The 22,416-nt window shown below is 50.4% G+C and overlaps 1 protein-coding gene across 3 annotated transcripts; it reads left to right on the forward strand.

Annotated features, from left to right (window-relative positions):
- Positions 1–608: 608 nt before the first annotated feature.
- On the forward strand, positions 609–21,709 carry Tmem74b (transmembrane protein 74B). 3 transcript variants are annotated; one of them, XM_006985515.3, is made up of 3 exons: positions 609–7,397; positions 11,256–18,654; positions 18,720–21,709. In XM_006985515.3, the coding sequence occupies exon 2, from the start codon at positions 11,297–11,299 to the stop codon at positions 11,993–11,995; it is 699 nt and encodes a 232-aa protein (XP_006985577.1). In that variant the 5' UTR covers positions 609–7,397; positions 11,256–11,296; the 3' UTR covers positions 11,996–18,654; positions 18,720–21,709. The 3 variants fall into 3 exon arrangements, with proteins under 3 accessions (XP_006985577.1, XP_015859446.1, XP_076426960.1); XM_016003960.3 differs by lacking the exon at positions 609–7,397 and adding an exon at positions 7,431–7,975; XM_076570845.1 differs by lacking the exon at positions 609–7,397 and having other exon boundaries at positions 7,988–18,654.
- The last annotated feature ends 707 nt before the right edge of the window (positions 21,710–22,416 follow it).

Here is a 22,416-nt window from a genome sequence, read left to right on the forward strand (position 1 = left end):
AAATTTCTAGTCCTTGAAAGTTATTATCACAAACTATTTAGGATAATAAAGAAATGAAGGTTAGTAGTTAGTCTCCTATAACAATCAAACTTGTAGTCATGTTAGGTATGTTTTCAAGGTTAAACAGATATATTTTAGATAGACAGGTAGTCTTTGAACACTTTAGAGGTCTACAGAATATGGCATTTAAGATGTTTAATAACATTAGGCTTTTCTTGACAATGAGACGTGTCTGCTCCTGGTATAAGCATTACAGCTTGGATTGAAAGGTATCCTGGCAGCTGGGAGCCAAGGAATACCATAAAGTCACACCACACAATAAACCTCACACAAGAGATTTATTGGGAGGGGAAAAACCAGGAGGGTAGTTGCCTCTGCTCAATTGAGAAGCAGCAGCAAACTGGACAGGATACAGAGCTTATATAGAGCTTCTTGGGAAGGGGGTGTAACTTTTTAGGGTGGAGCTTTCTAGGGTAGTGATTGGTGGGATTTCATGTCCAGAGATTGGGCTTTTTACTCTATAAGGTGGGGGCAGGGACAGCAGTTGGGCAGTTAAGAGTATTCTGTGGGTGGAACCTGGCAGTTAGAGGTCCTGGGGGAGGGGCCTGGCCACTTGTATCACTGGAGGGGCTTACATTCCCCACTTTTTGTTTATTATTGGTAAACAGGTCATGGGAAAAGGGTCTATGTTATCATTAGACTACTTCCTGCTGAATCAGGGCATCGAGGTTCTTGGGGTAATCTTGATCTTCATCTTCATGATGTAACCAAGTACTGCAGGTCTCTGGCTCCTTTGGGAGGCCAGGAGCCTGGGTAGTTGCTATGGCCAGTCGAAAGGCCTTCACTAGCATCACATATTTTTTGTTTTTGGGCTTTTTCATTTCTCTCATGGTATACCTGAAAGGCTTCTGCTAAGACTTCTGCCTGTGGAGTTGGGAGTCCTTTCTTTAGATGTTTTAAGTTTAGCACTAATATCAGAGGAACTCTGGGAGAAGAAGTAGGTTGTAAGGAGTTGCTTTCCATCTGGGATCTTGGAATCCAGATTGGTATATTGTAAGAGGGCCTTTGTGAGGCAGTCTAGGGATTAAGATGGGTTGTTTGTCCTGGATGACCTCTTGGATTTTTTCATAATTTACCTCTTTCAGGGTGGCCAGGTAGGAGGCAAGTTACAAACTGATCCCTAGCAAGGATGCTCCCTGGGGTATTGTAATTTCATTCAGGTCCTGGTCAGGGACTGCCTCAGTCCTGACTGGGTGGGCAGCCAGTCACTGAGAAGGGAGAAAGGGAAACCAGAGTGGCTGGAGAGGAAGAGAAGGGACTGTGGGTTGAGGCTTCTTAGTGTGATCAAAAATAGTGGAAGAATCATCTGGTTTTGGCCTCACAGCTAGGAGGAGTTGTTTTTCCTTGGATGGCTTATGTCATGGGGTCACTTTTATCAAGATGGGAGTGAGGTCACAGAGAAAATCAATCCTTTTCAACTCTAGCAAAGAAGGCTGTCAGCTCCGTGGCCACCTCCATCGCAGTGGGGGGACAGCAGCTGAGGTGGCAGCAAGCTACATGTTTCCTTTGAGATTACCTATGTACAGATTTTTAACTATCAACCTTGGTGATATGAGTTTCAAATTAATCCTTTTGTTACAGATTTTACAGGGTTTTAATCATACCCAATATGCTTAAAAATCTTGAGATATAGGAAGTCTACACAATTGTTTTACAAATTTTCCTTCTTCTTCTTCTCCTCCTCCTCCTCCTCCTTCTTCCCTTCTCCTTCCTTCTCCTTCTTCTTTTTTTATCCTGGCATGATCAGACTTCTGGGAATTGAACCCAGGTCCTCTGGAACATCAGTCAGTGCTCTTAACTGCTGAGCCACCCCTCTCCTCTTAGTTTTACAAATCTTGAGATAAGATTTATACCTTAGCAAAAATTTTTAGAGTTAAACCAAAACCAAAAGACTATGAGATGAGTAGCAATAGTCTCTATTGGGAATAGTCTATCCTTTGATTCTGCTTTGCTCTCCTTTCTCTGTCACACAATGGGTATGGAACAGAGATTCTGAAAGAAACCTTTAAGCAAGCGTGCTTGGGTCTAGAGAAGGGGGAGACATACCCTAACTCTAGAGCCAGGTTTTAATTCAAGAGGGACGGCATAAAACAACAGTCTAATGCCACTCATACCTAAAAGACACCCGAATCCCTGTAAAACTGAATCCAGTAAGCTGAGAACAAAGAAGGCCTAGAGATAGCAAATTTTTGAGTCTTGGCTGTAGACAAAGGTTGCTGCAGGAGGGAGCCGAGAGAAGCGCCAGCCAGTGAAGTGTGTGCAGGGTGTGTGCGTGTGGTAGCTGGCCCACTCCTTTGTGTGCTTCCTCTCGGGCTAGGTCTCCTGCTCCCGTTTTGCAACAAACTTACAGATCCATCTATGGTAACTAAAAAGACAGGACATTTACACAGTGTGTATTGGGAGGGGGAGGCTAGACAAAAACAAACAGGGCTTGGAGCAGAGGACTAGGGAATGGGGAAATCTCTTCCATTTCCCAGATCGCTCACAGTATTTGTAAAGCCCCCAAATACTATTAGAATCTAAGGTGCCAATAGGTGGCCCTTTGGATTGATTATCTAAGGGGTATTCCAAATTTGAATCCAAATTTGATTGTAAAAGAGAATACATTTAGGGTCCTTGAGGTTGTGTCAGATGGAGAGGCTGGAGGTTTTCTCACAGGCATGCATCCCAAGGAGAATGAGAGGGTATGAAAGACACATTCCCATGGATGAGAGAAAAGGGAAACACCACTGCAGCCTGGAGCCATAGGCCTCCCCAGGACTCAAAAAGAACTGAAGGAAGACCAAGCCATTCAGTGGGTCATCACCATACTCAAGGGAAGTCAGGACTTAGCCTGGCTAAGCTGGCAGAGAGACTTGGCACCTGGTACCAGGGCTTTCATAGAGGCGAGGATGAAAACCAAGCTCTAGGAGGGTCTCGTCCACAGGAAAGGGTGGGGAATGGGGGTCACAAAAGCCATGAGGGCCTAAGGAGCTGTGGGATTACAGGCAGCTCCGGGGAATGGTGGGAGAAGAGGGCACAAAAGGGCACAATAGTCTGGTTTGGCCTAAGAAACTGCAGGGTAGGGGTATGGGGTCAGGTGAAGAGGGACAGGTGTAGCCTTAAAGATCATGGCTGGGGGGTACCTCCACCTCCAAGAGTACTAGAGGGGTGCCGGACACACAACAGTCAGTCACTTCCTCAGACTCAGGGAAACGTTTACACCAATCAAAAGGGAAGCTTACCTAATTGGTGCTGGTAGATAGGGTGCTGAGCGATCAGTGAGCCAGAAGCTGAGTTTGTTGTGGGTGGACTGGAGATGAGGGATAGGGTCCCATGCAGCTTAGACCATGAAGGGAAACACAGGCACTAGGAGAGTCTATCTGAGTCAAGGCACCAGATATAAGCATTGCGGCTGGCAGCTGGGAGCCAAGGAATACTGTAAAGTCACACTGTACAACACACTTCACACAAGGTATTTATTGGGAGGGAAAAAACCAGGAGGGTGGCTGCCTCTGCTCGATTGAGAAGCAGCAGCAAACTGGACAGGATACAGAGTTTATAGAGCTTCTTGGGAAGGGGGTGGAACTTTTCAGGGTGGAGATTGGTGGGATTTTGTGTCCAGAGATTGGGCTTTTCACTCTGTAGGGTGGGGGCAGGGTCCAGCAGTTAGGGCAGTTAGAGCATTCTGTGGGTGGAACCTGGCAGAGTTCCTCAGGAGAGGGACTTACATCTGGCAGCACCAATCTACTTCAGAGAATATGATGAGCACTGAAGAACCTCCATGTGGAGTTTGCTTTGTGGCAAAAGTTAGCCACTGGGCAAGAAACTTCCCTCGCCTCGACTGCTGACAGTATGCTGTCCAAATTGGACAAGCAGGACACAAAAGAAAATGACTGCCAAACTTTGCCAAGACAAGGTGGGGCAGTCCTTCAAAATTCCTGCTTTACAGAAAAGTCTGTCAGATATTCTAGGTGGAAGATGGATGCCCCAGTGTTGCAGAGGAACTGGGGTGACTGCCCAGGCGGCCAGCTGTTTCTGTCATTTCTATAGTTTTGGAAGTTGTTTGCTCTGTACTTTCTGTCTACTCAGGTAGTATTCTTGGGTTTCTAATGGAGTTGAAGATTAGATAGTTATAGGTACAGTTTTCCTTGTTACCAAAGTCAGAAAAGAAACTTCCCAAAGAGATGTAAAGTGTATAAGGTTGAAAGACACAAAAGCTTAAATTGTTTATCTAAGAAAATGTTTTGAGGTCTAAAAACATAGTTTTGGGTTGATATTACAAGGTAAGATAGAAAGTAAATTAGGTACAAAACTTTTGACTCACCAAGATAGGACAGATAATGGAGTATTACCATGTGGGTACTGGGAATTGAAACAGTGTCCTCTGGAAGAGCAACCAGTACTTTTAACTGCTGAGCCATCTCTCCAACCCTATGTGTGGTATATCTTTATTTTCTGATTCATTTTGTATATTTTCTGCTTCATTGCTTCAAGGACGCTTGTTTTCTTTTATTGAAGAATGGTACTAGAAACCAAGATCTCAGGCTCAGCCAGTAAAGGTGCTTGTCACCAAACATGATAACCGGAGTTTGATTCCAGGGAACCACATGTGGAAGAAGAGAACTGATTCCTGCAGACACACACACACACACACACACACACACACACACACACACACACTACACTGGGTGTGCTCTTTGCTATAGAGTACAATTGCCTCTAGCAAAGAAATACATATGTGTGTGAACCCATGCATATTGCATTTCTGTATATATTTTAAAACAGATTTCGCCAAGTTTATTTGTAAAAACAGCATTGGACACTGACCACCTGCAAACAGTGTGTAGGTGTGTCACACACCAGTCCATCTGTCTTCACAATGGCAGAGAGAAACCTTTTCTATAGGCCTTCGCACCTTTGAAAGGCTGAACTGGAGCTGAAGCCTGGGTCTGAGTTGGAGCTACGGCCTCAGCCTTGATTTGGGCTTGGGCTGTAGCTGATATAGCCTGCAAACCTTGGCTGTGTAGCCTGGAATCTGCTTCCCAAGCTTGGGGTGAGTGTTGAAAACAAGGCAGCCGAGCTTGCAGTTGGGGCCCTTTGGCATCTCGAGCTTAACTGCCTTGGGCTTCCCCAGGGCCTTGATAGCCTTTGTATGTACATCCACTGCCTTCGCATCCTTTGCCTGCATCTTCTTCAGGCCTTTCTTGTGCTTCTTGGCAAAGCACATGTTCCTCAGGGACTTGGGGTCGACCCCCTTAAGAGATTCGTATCTTTGTGACCAAGGTTACTTGATGCCATGTCTGTGCCATTTTCGGAATTGGTTGTATGTGATGTGGTTCTTGGACTTTGCCGTGTCTGCATGGCAACCCATGGCTCCAGAAGTGCCTAGGACCACTCTATAAAATTTATATATATGTAACCACTCACATCCTAAATTAAGCTGAACATGAGTTCATATTGACATCTCCAATTCTCATCCAGTCTAGCTTCCTCCTCAGGAGTCATATTTACCTAAGTAGCGTTGCTCAGAAACTTGTCATATATTTTTCTTCTTCCAAAAACAAACAAACAAAAAAATGAAAAAAGTCTGAGCTTGACAGGTAACCAAAAGTCAAATTCACATGTAAAAGGGGGGAGGGGGTGGTGGTGGTTGACTTTCTGCCCAGGCTCTTCTACGTGACTCCCCACTGTTCTGAGAACAAAGAGCAAACTTCTTGGCCTTCAAGGCTTTGCAGAGACTTGGCTCCTGTCCAGCACAGCCCCATCCCCCTACCATGTTCCTGCCTGGGTCTCCCACTGTGACCACGCTTCTTCAACCCATGCTCACTGCCCTCCCTTCCACCCACCCCCAGGCATCTTCCCATGCCAGTCCTCTGCTGAATCTTTCTTCCTTGCTCTTTATCCAGCTTCCGTCTATACAACCTGCCCTTCTTGGCTCAGTCCTTACTTCTGCTGGAAAGCCATCCCATCCCCAAGACTGGGCCAGCACTCTGCCTGAGACAAACAGCACACTACCTGTTCCACAGTCCTTACCTGTGGGTAGCCCTTTCTCCTGGAATATCTCAGGAATTTCTTGAAGATAGAAACGGGTTCTGCCTGGTTGCATGTATACAGCAGGAGCTCCAGAAGTGGTCATGCACTTCTCAATTCTTTATTCAAAGAGTATGTATCAAGAACCTCCGAAGTGTTGGCTCCTTTGGAAGTCTCTGGAGATACACCAGGGAAAGAGACAAAGCCTCTACTATACTCTTTTTTGTTTGTGTGTCTGTCTGTTGGTTGGTTTGTTTTTAGAGACAGGGTTTCTCGGTGTAGCCCTGGCTGTCCTGGAACACACTCTGCAGACCAGGCTGGGCTTGAACTCAGAGATCCACCTGCCTCTGCCTCCTGGGTACTGGAATTAAAGGAGTGTGCCACATCTACTGTTTTTAGAGGAATGGCCTGGGGAGGTGTCTCTGAGAAGGGGACATGTGAGCAAAGACTTGAACGAAATGAGGGACAGAGTGACCTCTGGGGATGTGCTGTGAGTCAGGACTGTGTAAGACAGGGACAGAATTATGGCCATTCTAATTGTTAGGACCTCATGGTTCCCGTAAGCCCTGAGTCATCAAGTCCAGAAACCGTATCTTACCTTCCTTACCAGCCCTCTCTCTGGGCTTGGCCTGGGCTTCCAAGAGGAAAAAGTTCCCCTTAAAACAGAAACCTGTGCACAGGGCGGCGATCCAGGTCACGGGAGTGTCTAGATGGAGGAGCCCCTCAGGGTGAGGGTGTATGTGTGAGGAAGTCAGACCGGCTGCCTTCAGAAGGAGCCTTGCAGGTGGCCTTGGAGGGCACGGGGTGTGCGTGGCCATGAACAATACCCCAGGAGGACACCCATCAGAAACAAGAGGTGGGCAGAGGCTTCGTTTCAGCCTTCACGTGGCGCCCGTGAACCATCGAGTCTCAAGTAGTGATGAGACTCTGCACCTGCAGACCTTGAAGAGGATCCTGGGTGCTACCTGGGGTGGGAAAGGCATCCCTGGTGCAGCGGGGTCTCCCCAGAGGCGGGGGAGGGGTCTTCTCCCCCGCCCCTCCATCGCCCCGCCCCGCCCCTGCGCCCAGCGCCGCGGGCTCCTAGCCTCGGGTTTCCCTGGCCGGCGCGCGCGGGCGAGACAGAGGTGTCCCTAGGGACGGCGGGGGCCGGGCACCCGCAGCCACCTCCCTCTCCCTCCCCACGCTAACTCTCCGGGCGCCCTCGCCCGCCGCGGGCGGAGCTCGATCGGCGGCGCTCCAGGATCCCCGCTCCCGCCCTGCCTTGTCCCTTCCTCCTCGGAGCCCCCCAGCGGCCGACGCGGTGCAGCCCGGCACGGCGCGAGCAGGTACGTGCGCCCGGGCAACCGCTGCGGGCGGGCAGGAAAGGGGGCGGGATCCAGGGAGGGCGAGGCGGCGGCCGGGCCGGGATCCGCGCACACCCTCGGCCGCCAGGAGCCCTGTGCTCCCGCGTGCGGAGACTGGGGAGGCCCGGCACGGCTCCGTACGCCAACCGCGAGCCGCCGGCGCAGGGCCCGAGGCGGGGAGTGGCAGCAAAGGACAGCTCTCCTGACCTCGCGGCCGGCAGAAGGACACGCGACCCGGGCACCCTAGCGCACGCCGGCCCCGCTGAGCCCAGCCTCCCCGGGCCGCCCCGCTGCGAGCGCTGACCGGCCGGGTCCGGCCTGCTCTGGCCCGTGGCGTTGTCGGTCAAGGGCAGGAGCAGGGGGTGTGAACTGCGGGCCGGCAGGCGCGGGGGAGGCGGGAGGCCGGGGCTCTGGGGCTTTCCGCGCGGAACTTTGGGTATAACAGCGTGGACCTGCGCGTGTGCATCTGCGCGCCCGAGGCTTTGTGTACTACGAGTGCGTGTGTCTATCGACTGGGTTTGCGAAGCTTCACCCAGCCTCGCAGTGTGTCGGGCTCCCGGGTGGGTGTCAGCGTGCGCCATGGGTGGGGGTGCTGGACTCGGGCAGGTCTGGGTGGTTCCGGCTTAGATCTCAGCAGCGCTAGAGGTAGTCGTTATCTCCTTTCTCCCTGTCTCTCTCCCTTTCTCATCCCGCCCTATCTCCCCCAATTTTACCCTCTTGTGGGTACCACCAGAGTGACCCGTGGATCTGTGAGTCACACTTATTTCCCAGGTGTGTGGGTATTGCTGTGGGAACAGTCCTGCGAGCTGTGAGTGTGGAACGAGGGTGGGGGAGGGCGCTTGCCTTTCAGGAACTATAGGACTGCAACTACAATAGCTGGTGCCGTTTCGGGTTTGGGGTGTGATCCGTGGGCACCAACATCTGTGTGTCTCTGCTTATGTCTGAGTAATTAATTGATGGGCATGCCCTTGAATAACTTACTAAGCATTTTATGAGAGAAATACATTCTACATCTATTAGAGAGAGGACCTCCTTGTGTCTGCCCCTTCACCCAGGCATGCTAAGGAAAAAGTTTTGGGTAAAAGAGAGTCTTGGTCTAAGAATTTGGGTGCCCCAGATATCTTCTGGGATATGGAGGCATTAATGCACCAATATAGGAAAGTGGTTATGGGCCACTCCCGAGTTCTTCAGGCCCACCGAGGGCTTGATGGGTGGGGGCCACAGTGGTACCTACTTTCAGGCTTTGAGTAGCGTTTTGTGCCAAGAGCAAAAAGCCAACTAGCGTTCACCCCCTCCCCCCTTACGATCTATCCTCTGGGAACTGAGAGCAGCCCGAGCAGGAGACCGGGAACCCAGGGAGATTGAGAGGGACCTCTGCCCTCAGGATGCCCCTGCTTGATGTCTCAAGTAAGGGCTCAAAGAGCCAGGGAAGGAAGGTGGAGTGTGTGGGTTTGCAAGCGTGTAGGGAATAGAGATTCTTGGGGGTGCCCATATTCCACTGTTCGTCCCTAGTCTGCACGCATACCATGGGGTCTTGATCATGTTTTCTAAGATGGTGATAGAGGTGAGCTATTCCTGAGTGAGATGCTGAGGCGAGAGTCTAACAGACAGTGGGAGCTCAGCAAGCGTGTATTAAATGGGCATGCTAGGGAGGGACACAGCCTTTGAACTGAGACGAAAAGCCGTATGTTTGCTAAGAGAACAAATCCGCAGGGGAAGGTCAGAAAGACTTCTCACGATCAACCCCTTGGCGTTTCATTCACTTATACCTCGCACTCACCATCGCTTCATTGATTTGCTCATGTTTGCCCAGAAACACGGGCACCCACAGAGCACTGCAGAATGACCTGAGAATACAGAGAACCAGCGTTCAGGTGTGTGAACACATCAGAGCGCGAGAGCCCACTCCATGCCTAGGGTCTCTGCTGCCTGGGCATTTGTGGGCCAGGGCTGTGGATGTATGTACCCGCAGGGCATCAGAGTATGTATGGGACATTGTGCGTCTGCTGTGGGATCAGAAGTGACGTACTGGGGAGATGTGCCTGTGGAGAAGAGTCGGGACGCGCATAGGAATGGCCCAGTTACCAATGCCAGGTGGATGTTGTGAGTGGGTGGTGGCACATGGTGGTCAGATTTGCAAGAGAAGTTGGAAATGGGAAGCTGCCGCCTCTGCATGGCCCTCGGAGTTGGCCTGACTGGGGCAGCAGGGGAACGAAGACAAGACAGACACATGGACATGGAGAAAAACTTGGATCAGGTGGTCTGGACTCTCCAGGGGAGAAGCCACAGCAATCCTAGGTCAGCGTGATTATTATATGCAGTTGGACAGAGAGGCAGGGTTATCGTATATGGCTAAATAAAGAGGCAGGGGTATTACAGACAAACAAGAGGGCAGGACTATGGTATCCTGCTGAACAATGAGGCAGGTTTAGCTAACTTGGTAAGAGCAGTCTCTGTAGGGGAAGTCATCAGGTCATGAATGTGGGGGAGGGGGAAATCTAAAATGGACATTTTCTGCACAGTGTCTACATTTGCATTTGGACCCGAGGAAGGCTTTGCCATCTCTCTGAGCCTCGTGTGGGGAAGGCTTTGTCACTCCTGTGGGACTGAGGCATTGTGGTCCTTGAGATGGCCATGCCCATGTCAACAGTACACATTCTCTGACCACTTCACCTGCTCCCTACAGGAACTCAAAGCTTAAAAGTGAAACCTTTGTTTTTTGTTTTTGTATATATCTTGGCAACTAACGCACTCAATGAATAGAATTGGAAAGGCAGTAAGCAGAACTCCAGTGGACTCAGTCTGGCCCGTGGCTATAGGTTGGTGGCCTTTAGGCACAAGGGCGTGTGTGCAGTGAGTCTGTGTGGTGTGTGTCCAGGGATTTGGTAGTGACACCTCTTTGCCCCACCCCCAGTCCCTGCTTACACTGAGGCTTTGAGCTTTGAGCTCAGTTATGGCTTTTCCGTTCTCAACCTTTCTTTCTGCCAGGCCGCATGCCCTGGGCTTCCTCCCTGGACGCTGTCCTCCATGCATCCGACCTTCTGCCTTCTAAAATCCACACAAATCCCAGCCTTTCCTGCTACAGTGACTTGAGTGCCCACTGCTTCTTGGCCTGGCTTTCACAGTCGCCTGTGAACTAGCCCAGCTGATCTCTGGGGTCCCCCTTTTCTTTCTAGAACACCCCCATTCTCTGCCTGCCAGGGAATCTCCCACTCTTTCTTTTTGTCAGTTTTAAATGCCGCCACCCCCCTCCCCCATCCCAAGCTTTCACGAGCTTTCAGCTACTAGTTCCTATAACACTTGGACTATGTCGGCCACACCCCACATCATCACCTCACCTCACACATGCTCATACAACACTGTCCATTAGCTGAACTGGCTACAACCTGTTGAGCAATACCCTTACCACAACCTGATGAGGGAGGCTTCCCACTTTACAGATGAGAACACTGTTCCTACAGAGGAGCTCAATCACATGCTTAAGCACAAGCAAGGAGGCTGGGATACGGACCTCATGTCCACTCTAAATCCCTCCATCATGATAACATCCCATCACGAATACTTACTGGGTACTCTGCTGCGCACCTTACACACGGGTTACCTCAGCCTCTCCACTGGCACTGTGCAGTAGGGAGTAGTATTAATATTGTCACCGGGGAATTTTTTTTCAATGGGAAAACTGAGACCCAGAGAGGACGATTGCACCAGCCACTGTGGAGTGGCGCCCTAGCATGGGCCCTATTGCTCTACTGTCCATAGCTCCCTACAGCTGTGCCAGGGACAAGTGTGATGTTGAGCTCCAGCAGGAGAATTCGACTGACATTCTGCTTTCTCTTCTAGCTGCCAAGGGGCCAAGGGATGAGCTGGGGCCGTTCTTCCCAATGGCATCTCCCCCTGGCCTGGAACTGAAGACACTGAGCAATGGCCCCCAGGTTCCAAGGAGACCAGCCCCACCGGGCCCTGTGGCGCCAACCAGGATGGGTGTGGAGAATGCCTGCTTCTTCTCTGAGGAGCATGAGACTCGTTTCCAGAACCCTGGGGATGCCAGACTGGGTAGCTCTCCCAGTCCTCCTGGAGGTGTCCCCTCACTGACCCGGTCCCAGCGGGATGATCTTTCTCTGCATTCAGAGGAGGGGCCGGGCCTGGAACCTGTGAGCCGCCCAGTGGACTATGGCTTTGTTTCTGCTCTGGTTTTCTTGGTGAGCGGAATCCTCCTGGTGGTAACAGCATATGCCATCCCTCGAGAGGCCCGAGTCAACCCTGACACAGTGACAGCAAGGGAGATGGAACGCCTAGAGATGTACTACGCCCGCTTGGGCTCGCATCTGGACAAGTGCATCATCGCGGGCCTGGGGCTGCTCACAGTGGGTGGCATGCTCCTGTCCGTGCTGCTTATGGTCTCTCTGTGCAAGGGCGAGCTGTACCGCAGGCAGACCTTCGTCCCTGGCAGGGGAACAAGGAAGACCTACGGCTCCATCAACCTGCGTATGCGGCAGCTCGCTGGGGATGGGGGCCAGGTCCTAGTGGAGAACGAGGTTGTCCAAGTCTCAGAGACCAGCTATACCACACAGGGCTCTTAAGTAAGAGCCCGCCCTATCTTGCTGCTTTAGCTGCAGAGCTTGGAGGGTCCCCAAAACCTGGGGCTTCAAAGTGGGATCCACAGAGGGTCCTGTGGAGGGAGTTTTGATGCAGGGGTGGGGGCAGCCAGGGTTCTGGCTTAGGCCCCACTAAGGCAAGCATCCCTGATGTGTTTTGCAGCTTGAAGTTTTTGCATAAGGCTTTGTTTGGAGGATGGGTTCTGATGCTAAAAATACATTTTTGGAAACCACTGCTCTTAGAAGATGAGGTTGCTTGGCATTTCTCAGGGTTGGGAGTCATGTGAAAGGTTGCCTCCATTCTTCATGCCTTGGGGAATTCTGAGACCTCTACTATCTTCATTAGCCAAGTAAGAGGGTTGGGAGACCATCTAGGGTAGAGTGTGGCTTCATGATGATGATGGGAGAAGTCGGTTCTGAGGTGAGCCTCCTGCAGCACCCTACTGACTGAACCATAACCCTCCCCTCTCCAGACCTCAGTTGCCCAGTCTCTAACGGGAGGAGCAGGACTGGGTGCCCTACCATGGGCCACATCTTCCCTGGGAATAGGAAGCCAGTCTGCCTCTGGCCAGCCTTCAAGGAGGGATGGGGGTGTTTGGCAGGGACTGACCATTGTCACTGCCACCTTCTGGCCCCGCATTGGTGACTACCACTGCCAGGAGCCAGTGGTTCTGTGGCCCTGCTACAGAGCCCGGGTGAGTGGGTTTAGTTCAATCCAAACTTTGACACAGTGTGAAGAGGTCTTGGGATTTTACTTCCTGTGGTGGCTAATTTTCTGCAGTGGCACATTTACAAAGCACAGTTTCTCCTGGGCACCTAGGTGTGAGGACTTGGTTGTCTTTCTGTGGGCATGTTGGGGGCTTATCACCTCAGTGGGCTGTTACTTAGGCCTGATCTCATCCTGGTAGCAGAAACAATTTTCTTTAATGCTGAATTTGTAATGTCTGCTTTTCCTTTTTAGTAAAGTTCAGTTGCCAATCATCTGGGGAGAAATAAGGCACACTTAAGTGGCCTGGATACTCCAGCCACATGGATTGCTGTTTGCATTTTTTCTTCAGTGAAATATTTCCAGGGCCCCTCCAAACTCTGTTTAATCTTCTGACAATGGAAGTAGGTGTTAGAAGGCAAGGAGACAGTGGCAGACATTTGGGGAGCATTGTCCAGTCCAGAAAGCCCCCCCCCAGACCTCCAGAGCACATACTGTCTGGGCTATGGGAAGACTCTAAAAGGGTCATTTCCAGGAGCCCTTGCTCCAGGCAAGTCCCTTGTCCTCCACCCTAGCTGCCTGCATAAGCTGAGAGCCTAGCTGTTGGTGGGGGCTCAGAACATGGGGTGACCAAAGGTCTGTGGGCTGGAGAGGTCCTGACTATGTGGAACATGAACCTTCAGCCCAGGCAGCTTGAACATCTGGGCAGTATATAATATCACAGCTTCTGAGACAGATCAAATGTCTGCTCATGTTGGCAATTTTTGCCTGGAGCAGAGGGCTGAGTGGGGGAGGGAGACAAAATCGTGCAGCTTGGCTTCAGAGGTTCTGCTCTGGTGCTGAGAGGGTGTGGCTTAGAAAGGACAAAGCTCAAGAGAGCAAAATGTTCCAGTCCCAGGACTTGTGTACATATGTCAGTTTTTCCCAGCTGAAGCAGGGAAATGCTGGACAAAATGGCAGGAAGCATGCTAGATGAATTATAGTAAGATGGGACATTGCCAGTGACGGGCCCCAGCTTCCCAAATCCATGATGATAATAAATGTATTGATCCAAGCAGTATGGATTCCTGTGGCAGTAGAGGGGGGCATGTTAGGCTACAGTGCTTACTGAGAGTGTCTGCCTGGAGCTGTCCATTCAGATCAGCTTAAACACAATGAAATGTTTTTAGGGGCTAAATCTGCTAGAAAATAAAGGAATGGCAGCCCCCCCCACCCCCGCAAGCCAGAGGAACCTGCTTTGCATTCCCGATGGGGAAACTCCTTTAGAAACCACATGTAAATGGATCAAGGCAGTCATTACCTTGTCAGTGAATTAAGACGATTTGAGAGATGCCGGAAGCATTTCCCCAAGATGCAGCTGAGATCTCCCAGCTCGGAGGACCCAGGTTTAGGAGGGAGTCGGGGAGGAATAAGGAGTGCTCTGGGTTTCTTTGGGATTCGATGTAGAGTTGTCCCTGATGTTGCTGGAACATGCCTCCCTGACTTCTAGACTGTCTCTGCCATCCCACAGACCACTAGGCCCCCAGATCTTGCTTTCCTCACTGTATCTAACAGACAGCGATTTCAGACCTGATTAAGATCAGGGTTTGAATATGAGTTCTGCCACTTACTGGCTCTGTGACCTTGGGCGAGCTGCTCCACCTCTCTGTGTAAGTGGGCCAACTGGGCCATACCGCATTCCTAGGGTGAGAAACATGGTTGGCATACATAATTTTCATGTTTGAATGAAAGGATGAAACAAAAAATTGGATTCCTGTCAGGGCAAGTGGTGCCCTATCCAAGGTCCTGGAGTCCCACAGTCCCTGCCCAGCTCCCCAGAGCCCCTGCTGTGGTCAGAATCAGTGACATAGAAGGTCCCATGACTAGAAGTGTGGTGGCTTGTCAGTGGGCTCTGCAGCTGGGACGTCCTCTCTGGGCCTTCGTTTAACTTTGTTTCAGGGATTTCCCTGATGGAGAAAGGTCCTCTTCCCAGTCCTGGCATGGCATAGCCCAGTGATAATTGGATCCATGAGACACTTGTGGGGGAAGAGGAATCTGTGACCCCTGACTCCTCTTTGCTCATCTGAGGCCCTGGGGTGTCTAGGCCCAGGCATTTGGGACCATGCCCGTCATCACCTCCACTTCCTCGCAGGTACCCTCTGGGTCTCCCAGCCATCAGGGGTTGCTGGCCGAGTCCACCACCACCGCTCCTTTTCTTGGGAGCGGCTCACTCTTCCAAAGGTCCTCCTCCCTACATACGCAGTTCTGTGCACGAGCACACACACGATGCACCCTGTCTGTACCTCTGCAGCTTTCTCATCTGACCTTGCTCGGGAGCCAAGGACTCAGCTTCTGGCTGCAGAGCTCTAAGCCAGGGCATCCTCTGGAAGCTGGTGATGGTTTTCTCCTCTCTCTACCACAGACGTGTGGTTTTGATCTTGCCATCCTCCCAACAACAGCCCAGTGTCCCCTCCATAGTCCCTCTTGTTTTCTTTCATGGGAAAGGAGGAGAGTTCGGGGGGATTCCAGAACCCTGGCTTTTGGGGAGGGGCCTGAGCTGGGAACTGGGAGAGCCATGTCATGCTGGTTACCACTTCGCTGTGGGTGACATCAAGCAGAAGGCAGGACAAGAATGTGGGAGGCTTCAAGAAGCCAGAGGTGAAGTTCTGTTAGGGGAGAGTGGGATGTCAGTGGTATGGACATCGGTGAGGAGATGTCTCCCATTCAGTTTGTTGGTTTCCTCCCTAAATTCCCCAGGGTTAGATTCATCTGGGAGAAAAGGTTGCTGGGGTCTTGGATGAACTGGAGTCACAGGGAGTGCCCGTCAGCGGAGGTATGTTAGCATTTACTTGCCAGGAGTTAGGTATCTTCAGAGATAGGGCATGGTGGGTTAGCTGGATTTAGCTGAGGCTCCTCCAAGCTTCCAAATTGTTCATTTGTCTTTAGGGACAGAGCCTGTTGTTTTGTCCTGCTCTAGCTTCTTGTCCTTGAGCCCCTGTGCATCCTCTTACCTACATCATTCCTCTTCCTCAACTGGTTCGTCCCAAGCAGATGGACAGCGTAGGACACCTGCACGGTGCGGAGGGTGGCACACAGTGCTGGAGCATCGCCTGCACGTGAATCTCAGAGGGACAAGAGGCAGAGCCCGGAGGGTCCACGGAGGCTGATTGATCACACAGTGTAAGGGACGGCTGCTCAGGTGCTTGGCGATGGCTCACTGCCTCCTGTTTCTTCTGAAAAGCAGCCGTGCTAGATGCAGCGACTTCCCTGTAAGACCGCAGTGAGGGGTAGATATGTCTGTAAAGCACTTAGCACAGTGCCCTGCATTTCCTAATTGCTCAGTAAACAGCTATTCATGTTCTCTAGTTCATCCATGGTATGACGAGTAAACACAGTCCTGGCTGGGCTGCACTTAGGCTGTCTTGTGCAGGATGGTGTGCCTGTGCTGTGCTGCGGGGGCGGGGGAGGAGACAGAGACAGGAGGACCTGTGTGAGTTGGGGGTTAGGAAGGTTCTTTTGGAAAGGGGGTGCTTAACGAGAATCTTAAACAACTAGGAAGTGTTGATGTGGAGAATTGGTGGAAGGGCTCTGGGCAGAGAGAGACATGTGATCAGAGGCTCAGAGGCCTCAGCAGCTGGTGAGATGAGGTGGACAGGTGGTACAGAGGTGACTGAGGTGTGTGCAGTGGGCCCCCCGGTGGGTGCTTGGGCTCCATCATCTGGAGAAGGGGGACGGGCAGGATACTGTGGGAAGGCTGTAGGGCATGAGTGTGGCGCTGTGGTGACAGGGTCTGTCTTCCCTCCACTTGCCAGTTGTATGGAAGGAAGACTCTTTTGTGTCGGATGCCCTGTGGGGGCAATGCTGTAGCACCCCGTGACCCTCCTTTAGGGCTCTTACTACAGCCAGGGGGACATGGTCTTGACTCCATGCCTCAACTTGGCAGCCCTTTCCTGTTTGGCTTCTGAGCCTCCAAGGTCAGGTGGCGGCTGCTGGTCTCTTGGGCTTGAGGAAAAGCAGCAAGTGAAAAGAGACTCACTAATCAGATCTGGCCCAGGGGAACAAGGACAGGGAAAGAAGGCAGCTGCCATGCCAACCTCTTCCTGGGAGGTGTGGCATCTGGGTCAGTACTGACTTCAGGGCCAGTGACATTCAGCGAATCATTCACCTATCTCTTCTTCTCTCCTCTTCTTCCCTGATAGGTTGTCTTGTGTACCCACACCTTCCCTCATTGAGCTACTCCTGGGTGAGCTGGGCCACCATTGCTGACACTCTCTCAATAGCCCCTAGTCTTGCCACCAGGTATTAAAGCAGGAGCCCAAAATGCAGATGTCTGCAGCTTTGCAGGTAATATCAGTGAGCAGAGTAGCTGGCCATGACAGTGGTGGCAAGATTAAAGGGAGTGTCTGCTCTGGCCTTGGCCATCTGTGGCTTTGTGGTCATCAGAATCCCAAGTTTTTCAATTGCAGCTGGACAGCTGGACTTTGTGGGTAGGAGGGTGTGGCAAGGTGAGAACCGTGGCCGAGGTCAAGGGAATGTCAATAAGATGTCATCTTCAGGGATGCACAACTCCTTTCCCTGAGGCTTATTAAATCATTCATAGAGATGGGTGCCTTTGAAATGGTGGGCACTTCTGAACTGCAGGCCAGGGGCCGCTTGATGGTGCCCACCCAAGCATCCTCATTCATCCTTTCGCAGAGGTTTGAGTAGCTGCCCTGTCTGGTTTTAGTTTTAGCGGAGTTCTGACAGAGGCACCTGTGCTGGTTTGAAGGGATGATGGTGTCAGGGATCAGGAAGGAGGGCAGGCCCTCTCCTCTCGGCAATGATGTCTGCCTACCTCCAGAAATGGGCTATCCTGGCTTGGAGAGCAGTCAAGCTTAATGTAGACAGAGATCTCAGCGCCACGAGGCTGGGTGCTGACCAGGGTGCTGAATTGACATGGTGCTTCCGAACAGGCTAGCTGAGTGAGGAGGAAGGAGAACTGATGTGTTCCTGTTGCTAAGGCCCCCATGACTGTTTTGGTTCACACGGAGCAGGGAAGCCTGGGATATGAAGACAGAATTTCTGTGGTCTGTGAGGCTCTGGGGAAATCTTTCTCATACATCTACTGTGGACTTGCTTTTTCATTTGTTTAGTACAGAGTAGTTTCCATCCTACCAATCCCTGAGGGCCAAGGTGGGCAGCAGCTGGGGCCATGTGGCAAGGCCCAGCACGGAGCCCAAGCCCAGCCTCGGGGTCCAGAGGAGCCCTTAACTCACCCTCAGAGGGGCTTACTGGGCCTGTCTCTTGCAGAGTGAAGGTTGTACCACGTGGTATCAGAGGGTTCTAACCTGAGTGCTTCTGGTGCAGTGGCTGTCAGGTGCTCAGGATCATGAACACCCAGCCAACAGGCTCAGCTTCAGAGCTATGTCCATCCCCGGGATTATGCAGAATTTCTCCTGAGATCGTTCATCTTTCCCAGAAATTCTGGGATGGGTTTTGCCTGTGGATCGTGGCCAGGCGAGGTCTGGGTACAGTTCTACTGGAAAGAACTCCAGAGCTTTAGAGCCAAGCTGGTTTAGTTCTGGCAACCCTTAGGGGTGTGTCCAGCACCTTGACTAATGCCCCCAATCTTCACCTCAGCTTGTAGCAAGCAGAGTCTGGGATAAGAAGCTGTGCATACCATGGGTACCAGATAAATACTTGTCTCCTGCACTGGTTTGGCCCCGAGTTCCTCTCCTTTGTGTGTGAGCTCCAGTCTCACTTACCCATATGGTTTTGGTAATAGCTGCTGACACCCACTGGGCCCCCACTACCTTTAATAAGACACATTTAGTGGTAACTCTCCAGAAGTCTTGCAGGTGGGGGTAACACTCATTTCACAGATGAGGAAGGCTATACCAGTAGTGTGCTGGAGTCATCTCCACACTTGGTTCCTGTCAAACTACCAGACCTTTCTAATCCTCTTTGGTTTAGAAATGAGGCTGGGGCTGGAGAGATGGCACAGCTGTTAAAGGCTGTGCTCACAACCAAAAATATAGAAATGAGGCTGAATGATTAATGATCTGAGGATTGTTATCTCACAAAGGCACCCATATATTTAAAGACATTTATGAAATATGCTTGAATGTGCCATAGAGTTAAGGGAATGTAGTGGCTATTAGGGGTACAACCAGGGAAAATGCAAATATGAAGGCATTAATCATGTATGCCATCCACTGAGACTGGCTGACTTTATTCTTTGCTCCTGATATCCAGGTGAAGGTAAAGGGCTAGCTGTACACTTGAGCAAATTCAGTGTGCACATGGGATGTGGGGAACTTGTCAAAAGGCAAGTTCACTGGGGCTGGAGAGATGGCTCAGTGGTTAAGAGCAGTGGCTGTTCTTCCAGAGGACCTGGTTCAATTCCCAGCACCTGCATGACAGCTCACAACTATCAAAAACTCCAATTCCAGGGCCTCTGATGTCTTTTTACCAGACATGCACCCAGTGCACATGCATACATTCAGGCAAAACACCCATCATATAAAAATAATTAAACTCCAAGTTCATATATAGTTAAGTCTGAGGTGGGCCCTGAGATTATTCATTTCTAACAAGACTCCAGGTAACATTGCTGTCGGTGGTGCCGTGTAGAAAGACTGCCCTTTGCAGTTCTCCCAACGTGCATCATCTGTGAATTACAACTGGACTTGAAGGCCTTTCCTTAGAGCTGTGGATTGGGGCCCACAATGTACTGTATACATACAACAAGCATTTCAGGAGATGTGGGGGCGGCAGGCATGAGTGCAGTACCCATCTACATCATGGGAGATGGACACAATCACGGGAGGTCCAGCAGACCTTTTCCAATGCACCTTCCAATGGCAGAGATGGGCAAAGAGCACAGGGGCCTCTCTGAGACCTCTTGCTGCTACAGTCAGGGGTGATACGGGTCCTCACAACCAGGTGCAGTCAGTCCACTGAGCCTTGAACTTGGAATTGAGCTGAGTGGGCACGAGGTGACAGAGTGAAAGGCATTCACTTTCTTATGCAGATCTGGGCACCTGCTGTTTTATAGTTCCTATTTCTCAGACCATGGTGACGAGCTGTCTGGCCCCTAGGTTAAGTGAGTATTTACTGCACTGAACTTCCAGACTGGCCCCTCCTATTCGGTTGTCCCTCTGAACCATTACACTGTGACTTTCCCAGCATGTGCTTTATGTAGCTCATAACCATTGACACCGTTCAGTGGTTACCCATGGTCCTTTACTGTGAGTAGGAGATGGGCCTTCCGCTTCCACAAGCACTGCCTTAGTGAGGTGCTCAGACTTCCGATGTGTTCTAGGATCCGTCCAGTGGCTAGGGCCTTGCTGGTCCTCACTGCTCATACCCCGTTCTCGGCCATGCTTGCCTTTTGACCTGTTCTCAGGAGCAGACTTGGGTCAAGCCCAGGTGAAGTGATTCAGTGTCGCATCCCAAGGGCAAAACAAGGCCTAGGACCTGGTGGCTAGGATGCCGACCATGAGCATCTGTTCTAGAGGTGAACAGTGGTCAGGGAGCAACAATTATTACTGACAGGTAAAGCTGGGAATATGCCTGGAGGACTGTCACTGGTGGTAGGACCTGTCTTGACTGGAACTGCACCAAAGTGTACAAGATCAGGTGATAAGAGAATATGAAGTGATCCATGGATTTGTTTCCATCCTGTGAAGACAGCCATGGATCAATGACAAAGTATCAGCAATGACAGGGTAAGTCATGAGGAAGCTGGTTTCTACAGGGAGACTGTACAGACTTGTTACCTGTTCTCCAGGCATGTGTCAACAGGTACTAACTCTAGCCCAGGAATGTAGCCTCATTTAATTCTTAATACATTCCTGGGGTCAAGGTCTTAGGAGACTCATGCCTTAGACTGCAGGTTGGCTGAAGCTCATGACTGAGGAGATAAATGCAATGCAAAACAGCCAGCTCTAAGAATAGAAAAGACAGCAAGCCAAGAAGAGAAGGTGGGATGTGGGCCGATGCATCCTAGAAATAGTATGAGTAGTCTATTTAGCACCCGAAGACAATGATTTAGAAGTAGACCTTAATTCTATTTGTAAGCCACTGGATGAGCTATGAAATTTCAAACCCAGTGAAAATGATGCTCTGAATCTTATTAGATGTCCAAAGGTTTCAGTAATTTCCCCAAGAGAAAAGGCTACCAGGTATCACATCCAGTCCAGAACATCCCCAAAGTCAAACTCAACTCCATGACTGGTCATGACCACCCCACAGTGGCCATTATCAAAGCCACAAGTCCTCCTCCTCCAAGGCAAGCTGCTCTGGTCTCTGCCCTGAATAGTCTTGCTCAAAATTTTCCATTAAAAAATATAAAATAGAGGACAACAATACAAACAAGATATGACTTGACACCACTAGTCTGGCCTGGAGCAAGTGTTTAGTGAGGATGTGGGGAAAATGGAGCACCGCTGGTAGTATGAAGAGTGTGGCTGTTTTGGAAAACACTGGCAGTTCCTCAAAAAGTTAAAAGTGCTATCACGGGACTCTGCAAATCCATCCTAGATATATTCAATGACTTGAAAACATCTGCCCACACAAAAAAACTTGATCATGAATGTTAACAGCATTCAACATAACAAGCAAAAGAGAGAAACAATCCAAGTATCCATCAGCTGATAAATGAGCAAAGTGTGAAGCCACCATACCGTGCTTATCCAGCCACAGGATAAAGTGCTGTTGCTGCATTCACAGGGACAGTGAAAACAAGGTGTGGAAGATGCCGGACATGAAGGCCATACACTGAGGGATTTCATTTATGAGAAATGTCCAGAAAGGCAAATCTGTAGACAACTGATGGGGATGCCTGGGCTGGGGGAGGGAAATGAGAGTGATTGCCAATGGGGATATTTTGTTTGTTCTGAGGAATTAGATCCGGGGGTGGATGCACATATAGCACTGTGAATACCCTACAACCCACTGAGTTGTGTACTTTAAAAGGATGAAATTCCTGGGTATGTAAATCCTCTTAATAAAGTTGTTAATAAAAAAAAAAAGATTACAAAGTGCTCTTTGTTTATTGTGAAGGCTCCGATTTGGGAGTTCTATAGGAAAAATGCCTGAAATATTGTTTCTGTTGGCTACTCACAGCTGGAAGGAGAGAAATGACAGAGACCCAAACAAGTACCAACAGCTTGACTACAAGTTCTTGGAGGCCCCGTACAAGGCTACCCACATCCATGATACTGTGTTCCTTAAGGGCATTATGTAAGGAGAATCACAAGTAACAACAACAAAAACGGCCCTTTCTACAAAACCACTATAACTTTTGTTTGCAGAAAATAGAACTCATGTACATGACTATCTTTCTTATCTTTGTTATGAAAAAGCCCAATTGGAGAATGTTTCCATTTTTACCTTTCCTCAAATCAGGGTCCTGAGTTATCCACCTTCCCCAACCTATCTCAAGAACGGCCACCAGCTGTTCCTTTAAATGCTTCCTTGTATAAAAAGGGATGCTTTAATGAGCAACGTGCCCTAAGCTCTTTTGCAGGTTATGATCCAATTCCAAAACAAACATTTCATCAGCCAGCCCCGCGGATAAAAGTGATGTACAATGAATGCCTGTCTTAACTTTGCCTCGTCTGTGGCCCCCACAGACCACAGGATGTTCTAGAGCTTCAAGGTGGTCAGTGCCTGACCCGTGTGACCCTCTATAACAGCTAGGGAGCCTGCTCATGCTAGCTTGGCCCCGAGGCCTAGC

This window comes from Peromyscus maniculatus, chromosome 4 (genome assembly GCF_049852395.1).
Source record: "Peromyscus maniculatus bairdii isolate BWxNUB_F1_BW_parent chromosome 4, HU_Pman_BW_mat_3.1, whole genome shotgun sequence".
Taxonomy (NCBI): Eukaryota; Metazoa; Chordata; class Mammalia; order Rodentia; family Cricetidae; genus Peromyscus; species Peromyscus maniculatus.